The sequence below is a fragment of the Schistosoma mansoni genome, chromosome 4 (assembly GCF_000237925.1).
Source record: "Schistosoma mansoni strain Puerto Rico chromosome 4, complete genome".
Classification (NCBI taxonomy): Eukaryota; Metazoa; Platyhelminthes; class Trematoda; order Strigeidida; family Schistosomatidae; genus Schistosoma; species Schistosoma mansoni.
Genome location: NC_031498.1, coordinates 29,429,786 through 29,441,189, shown reverse-complemented (window position 1 = coordinate 29,441,189; position 11,404 = coordinate 29,429,786). Strand labels below are relative to the sequence as shown.

The 11,404-nt window shown below is 41.8% G+C and overlaps 2 protein-coding genes across 2 annotated transcripts in view; both read right to left on the bottom strand.

The window, feature by feature from the left end:
- Window positions 1-8,205, bottom strand: part of Smp_141410 (putative cell adhesion molecule) — a gene marked incomplete at its 3' end in the record, with an annotated part of 69,942 nt that extends 61,737 nt beyond the window's left edge. Inside the window, exon 1 of the mRNA XM_018797432.1 lies at window positions 8,130-8,205. Within this exon, the coding sequence (XP_018652474.1) occupies window positions 8,130-8,176 (47 nt within the window). The 5' untranslated portion in view covers window positions 8,177-8,205. The remainder of the gene's footprint in view (window positions 1-8,129) is intronic.
- Window positions 8,206-8,237: 32 nt separating this feature from the next.
- Smp_035730 (putative fgf receptor activating protein) lies at window positions 8,238-10,900 on the bottom strand. Its single transcript, XM_018797430.1, has 5 exons — window positions 10,683-10,900; window positions 10,392-10,650; window positions 10,248-10,354; window positions 10,103-10,211; window positions 8,238-8,795 (listed from the first exon to the last, which is right to left on the bottom strand). Exons 1-5 carry the CDS (start codon window positions 10,836-10,838, stop codon window positions 8,668-8,670), a joined length of 759 nt encoding a protein of 252 aa, XP_018652473.1. The 5' UTR covers window positions 10,839-10,900; the 3' UTR covers window positions 8,238-8,667.
- Between the last annotated feature and the right edge of the window lie 504 nt (window positions 10,901-11,404).

Here is an 11,404-nt window from a genome sequence, read left to right as displayed (position 1 = left end):
GGGGGTTGTTGCATTAGTAGATAGAGGGGCAGTCTATGCAAGAGTGAACGTAAATGAACTAGATTTAGTGTGCCTAATCGATACAGGGGCAGCAGTTTCGTTAATAGGTAAAGAGCAATGTAAGAGATTCAAGCCGTGTAAAGTCGCAGTTCACACTATAGGAGGGCATATGTTAGAGGTATTGGGCGTGTCTAACAGTATCGTAAAAGTGGATGGTTCGGAGATAAGTTTTCCGTTCGTGGTAACCGCATACCTGTCGAGACCAATATTAGGAGCAGATTTCCTAAGAGAAGTAAAAGCCATAGTCGACCTAAAAAGCGGTAAGGTGGTCACGAAGTACGGATCATTCCCAATACATGAAAGTAGCGAGGTGGCTGAGGTTAGAGTGGCAACAGCCGTTTCGACGAAGAAACCAAACATCACCGAGTTGTGCACAAAGTATGCGAAACTGTTCACTGGAGAAGGAGAACCGTACGGATTTTGCGACAAAGTAAAGCACGAAATCCCGATAAAGAACAATGGAGGAAGTATATTCACAACACGTCGTGTCCCTGTGCACTTAGAGGCTGAAGTAAATCGACAGGTCCAAGAGATGCTGAAAGAAGGAATAATCGAGGAGGCGGACAGCCCATATAGCTCACCGGTACTCTTGGTAAAGAAACCGAATGGGAAATATAGATTTTGTGTTGATTTTAGAGAACTGAATAATATAACGAAACTAAAGCCGTGTGCAATGCCAACAGTAGTGGAAACATTAGATCGGCTACAGAATGCCACGGTGTTTACAGTGTTGGATTTGCGGTCTGGTTATTGGCAGCTGCCTATAAAAGAGAGCGATCGAAGCAAGACAGCATTTACCATACGTGATAAACAATATCAATTTAGACGAATGCCGTTTGGATTGGCGGGTGCACCATTTACGTTCAGAAGATTAATGTCGCTACTGCTCAGGGATCTGGATAATGTCGAAGTGTATGGCGACGATGTAGTTGTATACACCCAGACAGAAACAGATCATGTCAAGCATGTGGAAGCGGTCTTAAAGCGAATTGAAGAATTCGGACTTCGAATTAATAAGGACAAGTCACAGATGGCGAAAAGTAGCATCACGTTGTTGGGGCATAAAGTGGGAAATGGGGAAATAAAACCACTGCCGGAGAAAATTCTAACTATAAAGAACGTCGCAGTACCGAATTCGAAAAGGAAATTGAGACAGTTCCTGGGAAGGGCGGCGTTCTACAGTCGGTTCATCAGGAATTTCAACGAAATAGCAGCACCCCTTTATAAGTTGTTGAGTAACACTAAATTTTCGTGGACTGAAATCGCCCAACAAACGTTTAATCAAATCAAAAACATGCTGGACGACCGCCAGATGACGCTAAGACTGCCCGAACTGGAGAAACCGTTTACAGTGACAACAGACGCAAGTGACCATGGTATAGGTGCCGTTTTAAGTCAGTCTGATAGAGTGATGGAATACGCAAGTCGCGTTCTCACGCCTGCGGAACAGAAGTATTCAACGATCGAAAAGGAGTGTTTAGCGATTGTGTGGACAGTAGACAAGTGGAGACCATATCTGTTAGGTAGAAGATTTCACATCGAGACTGACCATAAACCTCTGCAGTGGCTACAAACAGCACGAGACCCCCATGGGAAGTTGGCGCGATGGATGATACGTCTGCAGGAGTATGACTTCAGTATCGGGCATATTCCAGGGAAGGAAAATGTAATGGCGGACTACCTGTCAAGACCAGACATGGAAGCCGAGCTTCCATTGACAGCATACGCAGTGGGCAGTATAGAGGGAGACCCACTAGAACTCGTCCGGCAACAGAAATCTGATCCTAAACTTCGAGAGGTAATCAGAGTGATAAGAGAGGAGGCAGATGTTGACAAACGAGCAATGGACAAGGAGGTAATAATGTTGCTTCGTCAAAAGGAAAGACTGAAAGTGAACACATATGGAGCTCTGGTCTGGCAGGATGATGACAAAAATTGGGTGGCTGTGATCCCGAAAGACTGGCGGCGTAAGATGATACACGAATGCCATCAGGTAGCGCACACAGGTATCGCAAGAACGACAGATTTACTACGGCAAAGTGCATACTGGCCAGGCATGAGAGACGATGTGGCCCAATATGTGTTGACGTGCCAGCAGTGCCAATTAATGAAAAGCGATAGATACATGCAACCGCCATTGCAGTCGGTCCCAGTAACCGCAGTCGGTGATCTATGGTCAGTAGATGTGATGGGACCATTTCCACAGACGGATAGCGGCAACCGATACTTACTAGTAATGACGGAACATGCTACACGATGGGTGGACGCTGTACCGATTGCCGACCAGCGGGCGAAAACAGTGACCGAAGTAATAATCCGGCACATTGTAGCGGGTCATGGAGTACCGAAGATGATACTAACCGACCAGGGTCCCTGTTTTGAAAGTGACGAGTTTAAGGCCCGTTTAAAGCAGTTCGGCATCAAGAGGATACGAACTACACCGTATCACCCTCAGACAAACGGGCTTACAGAAAGAAACAACCGGACATTAAAGGAATGGTTAGCATCTAAAGGAGGGAATTGGGAGAAAGAGTTACCACTAATTTTGCTGGCGCATCGTGCCTCCATCCAAGGAACAACCAAGAAATCACCTTTCCTACTGATGTATGGTAGACAGCCACGACTTCCGATGCATAATAAGACGTGGCCACAGCAGCAGAAGTGGACAGCAACAAGATTAAGGAAAGAGAGGACGGAGGCAATAAAGAACGTGAAAAAGAAACAAATATCAGACATCAAGAAGGCAGAACAGCAGAGAAGAGCGTGGAAGCCTTTTAGAGTGGGGGACCTGGTAAAGTGTAGAGAACGGAGAGCTAACACTGAAGGGGGACCAGGGTCAGGAAAGCTGATCCCGAAATGGGAGGGACCGTACATTATCACGGAGAGACGCGGCCCAGTTTACACGATCCGGAGAGAAGACAAGCAGAGGCGTGTAAATGCCAGTCTACTACAGAGATGGTTTCAAGAACGTCATGAGCACGAGTCACGAACAGCACCAAAGGAGACAATGGTACGCCGATCAGAAAGATTGCGAGAACAGCTTATTAAAAGGGGGGACGAGTGTGGTGTGAGCTACTGATATCGACATAAGTAGTATATATGGTGAGTAAGGAATAGAATATCTGACAGCAGAAGATTGAGAAGATCAAGAAGAGAAGAACAGAAATAAAAAGCAATTTGTGTGGAAATCCAGGAACAATGAAGCCTGAAGCAATTGAAGAACATTTTGCAAATAGTGTATCATAGCATGGTTTTTCGTATTTTACCAAGTAACGTTGTAATTTGTGCTAAATACATAGTTGGTTGTCCTCACCTGTGTTCTCATTCACAACAGTAGGAGTATAAGCAGTAATCGGAAAGATTAGGGTTTGAAGATGTTATTGAAGGAGTATAATACAATGAAATAAATTTGGAAAGAGAAAAAGGATACAGACATGAAGAATTCAGATTAGAATTTGGTAGAACACAAAGAGTGGATACACCTTAGCCATTGCAAACGATTTTGAGCCATGTCATTCAAGGTCTCTAACTATCGATTGTTATCATCTCCCGAGTCCCAACTAGGTAGTCTACACCTACCAACATGGCCCAGTCCACTTGTCAGTGACTTCATAGATTTATGCCATGTTTTGGTCTGGCCACCCCTAGCTTTCTTCCAACCTGCTCCTACACCATAAAGCATTGCACGTCGGGGCAGTCGGTGGTTGGGCATACGTAACACATGTCCCAGCCATCTCAACTGGTGAAGTTTCACTACTTCACCAATCGATTTGCCATCCTTACCTAGTACCCGTTTCCTAACATCTGCATTACTTACCCGGTGGTCCCAGGATATACGAGCAATGCTTCGAAGACACCTATGATCGAACACTAGTAGCCTACGAATATCCTCTACTCTTATCGGCCATGTTTCACTTCCATAAAGTAGGACGGAACGGACTGCTGCACAGTAAACCCGTCCTTTTGTTGCTAGACGGATATCTCGCCTACGCCATAAATGACGCAAGTTCGCAAAAGCTAGACGAGCCTTCTGTATCCGTGCTGAGATTTCGTCACACACCAGACCACAAGGGCTGATGAGACTCCCAAGATAAGTGAAGCTGTCAACACGCTCAACTACTTCACTCCCTATCATTAGTTCAGGTGTCGATGCAACCCAATCCTGAAGTAACATTTTGCACTTCGAGGGAGAGAATCGCATCCCGAACATGCCTGCATTGTTGCTTATAGTGGTCAGAAGACTCTGCATTTTGTCAGAGTCTTCACCGAATAAAACTATGTCGTCGGCGTATTCTAAGTCAACAAGTGAGCCTCCTGGTAAAAGTTCAACTCCAGGAGATTGAGATGATGAAAGTGATACCTCTAAAAGCATGTCAACGACAAAGTTAAACAAGAATGGGGAGAGTGGACAGCCCTGACGAACACCACTTGAGGTAACCAATTCTGATGACAGTTCGCCATAGGCTCTAACTCGACCAGTTGTGTTCGAGTAGAGAGCCTTTATGAGGTTAATGTACTTCTTTGGTACTCCTTTCACTGACAAACACTGCCATAGAACCTCACGATCAACAGAGTCAAATGCCGCCTTAAAGTCAAGAAATACTACTATTGTGGGACGTCTGAATGTATGTCTATGTTCTAGGACCTGACGTAGAGTGAATATCTGGTCTATGCAACCACGTCCAGGTCGAAAACCAGCCCGGTTTTCTCTAGTCTGCTCTTCACGAGCTTTGGTTAGGCGTCCAAGTATTATTGAAGCTAATATTTTAGACACTATATTAGTCAAACTGATTCCTCTGTGATTGTCACAGGAGGACTTTTGTCCTTTCTTATAGACTGGCACAATCAGTGATTGGGACCAGTCAGACGGAATTACGTCCAGTTCCCAGATTCTGCCTAAGACCTAAGTCAATCTCGTTGCTAGTACTGGACCACCATCCTTAAAAATCTCAGGAGTAAACCTATCAGGGCCTGCGGCTCTCCCTCGCTTCAGATTTCCTAAAGCTTTTTCAACCTCGTAGAGAGTTGGAGGACTTACCTCAATTTGCCATTCAGGACAAGTGGGGATCGTGGGTAACTGAAGTGTGGCTGAAGGCCAGTTGAACTGATCCCTAAAGTGTTCTGCCCATCGATCCAATCTCCTGGATTGAGAATGAATGATATGCCCGTCTTTGTCTGAGATAGTTTCGCTAATAGTTGGGTTCCTAATGCCGGTTTCTTTAATAAGTCTGAACAGCTGTCTGCTGTTACCTATTGCCGCTGCCTTCTCCATCTCTCTTGCTTTCGCTACCCACAACTGTTCACGATCATTACGTAGGCTTCTTATTAGCCTTCGCTTAAGCTGACTCCGCTCTTCGTTATGTTCAGAGCCAGGAGGGATGAGTTTTCGAGCATCTATCAGTGCGGTAGATGCTGCCGAGATCCATTGTTTCTCCCTGACCTTATGGCTTACCTTACTAGCGGATATCACAGCTGTTTCTACAGCTTTTCGGATGTCATTCCACGCTGCTTCGGGGTGGACACAACTTACATGTCTGTCTAACTGTTTTTCCAGTTGTTCCTGAAATATATTCTTAGCTTGCTTATCATTAAGTAGAACCCTTAGAGGCTTCCCTGCAGTGTCTTTCCTACGTCCAGTAAGTCGCAGACAGATACGTGCTCGCACTAGAGCATGATCTGAATCTAAACATGTGCCCCAGAATGAGCGACAGTCTTCTATCGAACCCCTCCATCGGTGGCTGATAGCGATGTGATATAATTGGGTCCAACGTTGGGACGAATCCGGGGGTCGCCATGTCAAAAGATGTTTTTCCTTATGCTTAAAGTTAGTATTTGCAAGAAATAGGCGGTTATCTGAGCACAGCTGCAACAGACGGTCGCCATTATCTGTTCTTTCCGCCATGACACCATAAGATCCTCCCAGGTGTCTTTCCCTTTCACTTAGTTTACCTACTTGAGCATTAAAGTCACCAGCCACTATTACTACATCAGAACGCCTAGCTTTTCGGAGAAGGTCAGAAAGTTTCCTGTAAAACTCATCTTTTATATCGTCTGAGCTACAGTCAGTGGGAGAGTAGGCAGAGATGACGAAGAGACAACGACGAGTTTCCCTATCTTTTCGAGTCCTTACTGATCCGTTTAGTCGGACAGCGCATAGACGACTGTCTACTGGGATCCAGTCTAAAACAGCTAGTTCTACCCTAGGACTTAATGCTATACCTACTCCAGCGAGGCCACGGGAAGCAGCATCAGGGCTTCCAGATACACGAAGCGTATATCGAGATGGTTCTTTATTTTGATTAGGTGAGGTCAAATGAATGACACTACTCGGATCTTGTATGCGCGTTTCGGAGACGCAGCATACATCGATGGTGTAAGATTCTAAAGTCCTAGCTAAGGAAGCCTGTTGTCCTATTTGGCACAATGTTCGGACATTAAAAGTTCCTACATGTAGTTTAGAGCGAGGTTTCAGGAGACCAGGAATAACGTTCCGTGTACACGAATCGTTTGCCCTAGCGGTGCGAGGTGATAAAAGGACGTGGGAAGGGTTAGTCGTGGAGATAAGAGAGTTGTTAGAAGGTGTAGGAAGAATTTGAAAGTGACCAACTTGGTCTCGTGTGCTGTTACGGGTATGAGGGCATTTATCACTTCCCGGCTGCCCACACCGTGGAAGGGTATTTCTTGAGGGACCTGAAAAAGAAGTTGGATTAGTGTTGGTCTGAACGACCTGGGAGCGTGACCGCAGTGCCCAAGGGACAACTGCTTGAGGCCGGTCACGCACGGCCTTTTTGTGGGGGATTTTTGAAGTGTTAGCTCCGTTCTTCAAAGGACCTTACCGCCGGAGACGGAAATCCGTGGGATAAGGCGAGGTGTGCATTTTTAGGGTCGACCTTTTCTAACCCCACCCCTCCTTGTGGGAAGGCAGCATCGCTGTCATGCTGGTTGTCTGGAGGAAACACCTTACTGCCGTCACACCTCTGTACAGTCGGCAGTACGACTTCGCCTTCGGACCTTGGGATTGCTGCTTTTAGTCTTACCGCTCTTCAACCGACCTGTCTGGCATGGTAGGACCTCGAGGAACGATTGTTCCAGCCAGCATAGCTCGATTACTTCATCACGATAGGCAAGCCCGACCACCACGTCGAGGTAGCAGCAACGGTCGAGAGATGTTATCACATATGGCTCAGAATAGAAGCCAGTGGAGATCCTGCTGTAATCTTCTTTTACTTTCCTCATAAAAAGTAATCGTAATTTCTTTGACTGAAAGAATTCTTTCTGGTTGCACCTTTCTGTTTCTCCCACTACCATGCACCAATTTGTAGTCGTTATTGTTCTTTTTCCTTTTAAGAGAACCTCACACTCTTTATCTCTTTCCATTCTCATTGCTACTGTGTGGCGCTTATGTATCTGGTGCCCCCTTGTACCAATATTTGTGTTCAAATAAAATAAATAATAAATATTATCAGTTGAAAGTCGACTACCTTAACTATTAAGCCGCCACTTTACTGATAATATGTTAGGACAGGTCAAACAATTTTGTGATTAATGTTTTTGGATTTTAGATTATTTCTACCTTTTTATGCTAAAATAACCGATTCAAATCGATTATCCACAGTTTTGAATGTCAAAACGAAATTGCTAAATACTAAGAACTTTCAGAATTGTCGGTTGAATGTGTCATTTCATTTATTTGCGAACTTTCAGGGTTGAAGTTCGTTTCATACAACACAATTTGATAATTAAATGGTAGTAAATAACACTAAAAACGCCAGTGCAGAACTGAAAAACTTTACTATCATAATCCCAGGTTTGCATTATAAAACTGAATATTCGCTTTTTATAAGCTTTTAACAAATAGTTTGCAGTTTCGAACCCGACTACTGTTTCCACCAATCGAGTAGTGTTACCAAGCTACACAAAAGGTTTGTGACTCAAAGGTGAGAATATAAACATGTACTTGATAGATTAACTATATTATCTGCTTAGGGAACGAATGATTTCCACAAATAAATAAATAATGACTACAAAAGACTAAAGTTTGTCTTACTAAAATGGTATCTTTAACTTACTTTTCGATTGCAAGCTTTTCTTCATGTCTCGGGGGTAAATTGACCATCTAGTCTACAAAATACATGCGCGGTTGAAGATAATATCACATGAAAATAAAAACAACGAAACGACTTTAATAAATGTTTATTTATTAAAGGTCCATATTACATAATAGTGCCAGAGTTGTAGAATACATCCAAACGAAATACGATATAAATAAAAATAATAATACTTTGAAAATAATCTGAGATAAGTTTACGTAAAAGTAAGATCACAAGGCGGATTCCGGAAAATCATACCAGCAAAATTTTACATCGGTAAAATACAAAACACTGCATATATTTTGGTGTACGAATCAAAAAGAAATAATAAGTAACTAACTTTTAAACTGAAAGATATGTATCAAACACAATCAACAAATATATAAAAATGATAAAGTGATAAGAAGCATTGCACAGAAGTTGTAATTACAATGCTTAAGAGGTAACAGGTAGAAATACTGGAAGCCAGATGATTCTATAACAAGTGACAAGAGACCAGATCATCAAAAAACGTTATCTATTCAGTAGAAGGTTTAAAAGTTACGGTTGTTAAAGCCACATCCTGAAAGTCATATGCGGCTGTTAGGTGAAATCCCATATTAGCAATCGCAATACCATATTCACTAGCTGAAAACCAACTGAATGCTTAAAATAATAAAACAAATATAATATCATCATTGTTATGGGTAATTTTAAAATAAAATGAAGAATAACTAGCAAAACACGAGTGGACCAAAACAAATGAATACAATTTGGCAAATTTAGCTTATTAATTATTACACATTTATGGACAGTAACTGATATTAACGGTGGTCTATTTGGACGGGCATCTATCGGTTTATTATGACTCTTGTGAACTACCTAAGTCTTATTACTCGAAATCCAACGCTCAATCGATAATTTATTCCATAGTTTCATGATCATTACAGAATCTTATGGCAGAAAAACTACGAATTCATGCTACTTAGGAAGCATGAATTTTAGGACGCTGACCGACAAGTTCCAGGATTCGTTACGAACTTTAAAAATAATAATCTGCTTTGTTTTAGCTCATGAACACTACCATAAGACAAAAATCACAGAAACGTCAGTCAGTCATATGCAACGTATAACCTAATACACAAGTGAAGTGATCCAAGCTACCACACTACATTTTTACGTGATAAAATTATGAAACTTAAGAACAGTAATAATAACAGCATCAGTAATAATCGAAAAGATTAAGTATATATGGTATTATTAACGAATGACGATGATACACCACCTTTGTAGCGAGTAATCGATTGAGACCAGTAAACCATAATAAGTTATACAGACACTCATTTTGCTGGCGGTGTTGTTTACAAAATCGAGAAGATGAAAAGCGAATGTCCGGAGCTTCAACCGGGTTGATGGACACGGAAAGTTTACCTAGGGGAGTTTGGAAAACCCTGATTCCAAACCAATGGTGCATATGAACTCCAGTATCCTGAGGGAACAAATGGCGTATGAATCAATTGTTGGTTACCGGCTACCATGGGATTACATCTCACAATGCTGCCTTGTGGGTTAGACCATTAGGTCAAAGGCTCCGGGTGTGGGCCCCTAAGAAAACCACCTGCTTCAGTTTGGGCACCTGGGCAGTATCACAGCCCTGACACAAATTAAATGAGATTTGTGTTCCCTTGTACCAATATTTATGTGTTTAAATAAATAAATAAAAACACTCATTTTGACTTTTATTTACGATTTAAACCAATTATCGTCTTTTCTACTTAATTCTGAAAAGTTTTCATAAACGTAGTTCAGTATGAAATATAGGTACATACACTTCATTAAAATATGGCAACAAAACATGTACGAGTACCTGACATTTTGTAATTTATATTTAACAGATTAAGCTTCAAAATTACTTTCTAATGGTGACAAGTAAAATAAGAGCTGAACAGCTATACAAGTAAACACGAACTTACCATTTGCCTTACAGGTGAACCTATGGTTGTAGAACTGGTGGACTAACAAGAGGATTAAGCAGACATCTAGTCCAAAAAACAGGAGCTTCAGGTTAAAAGAATATCCGAACTGAAAATATTAGTATAAGAAATACAAACACGTTACTCTCGGAGTGCAAGAAGTGATTCCTATTATCCGATGAACCGCTAGAGTGACTACCATATAGGCAGTTGAAGCGACTAGGAAAACAATGAACAAATGTTCATGGAGAGCTACAAAATCTTTCAGAAGGAACAAGATGAAACATACGATAATTCTCTTGGTTAGATATAAAAGCCACCCCCACAAATGAACCCACATCCAAAAGGTTGAAGCAGAATGCAGCCACAGTCAGCATTTTATAAATCAATGACTGGGTGAACATTTTGTGATAAGACATATGGTATCGAAGATATATAAACGCAAGGAGTAGACGTGGTGCACTATGAAGCCCAACTGTGAAGCGCCATAGGTATATTTGGGGTTTAATCCCAGTAACAGCACTGATAGATGGAACAAAATTGGATACCTATAAAGTAATTCTATTACTGCAACAATTACCCCACACACGGACTCTGTAACCTCATCGAAATTATTGTATGTTGATATCAGGAGGCAAATAATTAAGCCAAACAACGACAACGATACACCAGCTACTACAAATAAGGGGAATGGAAGCCAAAGCAACTGATATAACCCTTTATTTGCACAAGCCATAAAAAATGAAGCCAAGCCCCTTGCCTGAAGCGTACTTTCCGAAACTCGCGGTCTTAAATTTCAGAAACAACCGCATCTTGATTTTTCAAATACCTAATAATACCTTAATGTAGTCTAGTTTATTTCTCTAAAATTTCACTCTGTTATCAAAAACAGATTTAAATCTCTGTTTGTATTTAGAGTAACCAAACAAAGAGCAGCTCGAGAAGCTATGCCACTTTAGTCTGTCCTATCTCAGATTAAAAGGTAATTAGACTTTGATGTTTAAAATGTTAAGAAGTAGTCTTCGGCCTGAATTATCACAGATTTTTCTGCCTACCAGGTCAAGACAACACAGGGTACTCAGTATCCGAGTACAAAAGGACAGTGGTATTGTTTCTCGTTGAGTTAAATTCACTGTTTTGATCTTAAATTACGTATCAAAACTACCGTTTACACTTTAATTGAATTTATTTCAGTTAACGTGACATTGTATTTGTGTGTTTCGATCCTGCTTTTGTGTATTTACTGCATCAAAGCATTCTTGGTCGACTGCGGCTTGTTTATTTGATTAAGGTTGTGATTTG

Excerpts from the sequence above, each read along its gene's own strand:
- Smp_035730 (XM_018797430.1), bottom strand. The coding sequence starts at position 10,838 with ATGGCTTGTGCAAATAAAGGGTTATATCAGTTGCTTTGGCTTCCATTC. Across the intron at positions 10,651-10,682 it reads TTACAGAGTCCGTGTGTGGG|GTATCCAATTTTGTTCCATC; the intron begins GTAATTGTTGCA and ends ATTACTTTATAG. Across the intron at positions 8,796-10,102 it reads GTTCACCTGTAAGGCAAATG|CATTCAGTTGGTTTTCAGCT; the intron begins GTAAGTTCGTGT and ends TATTATTTTAAG.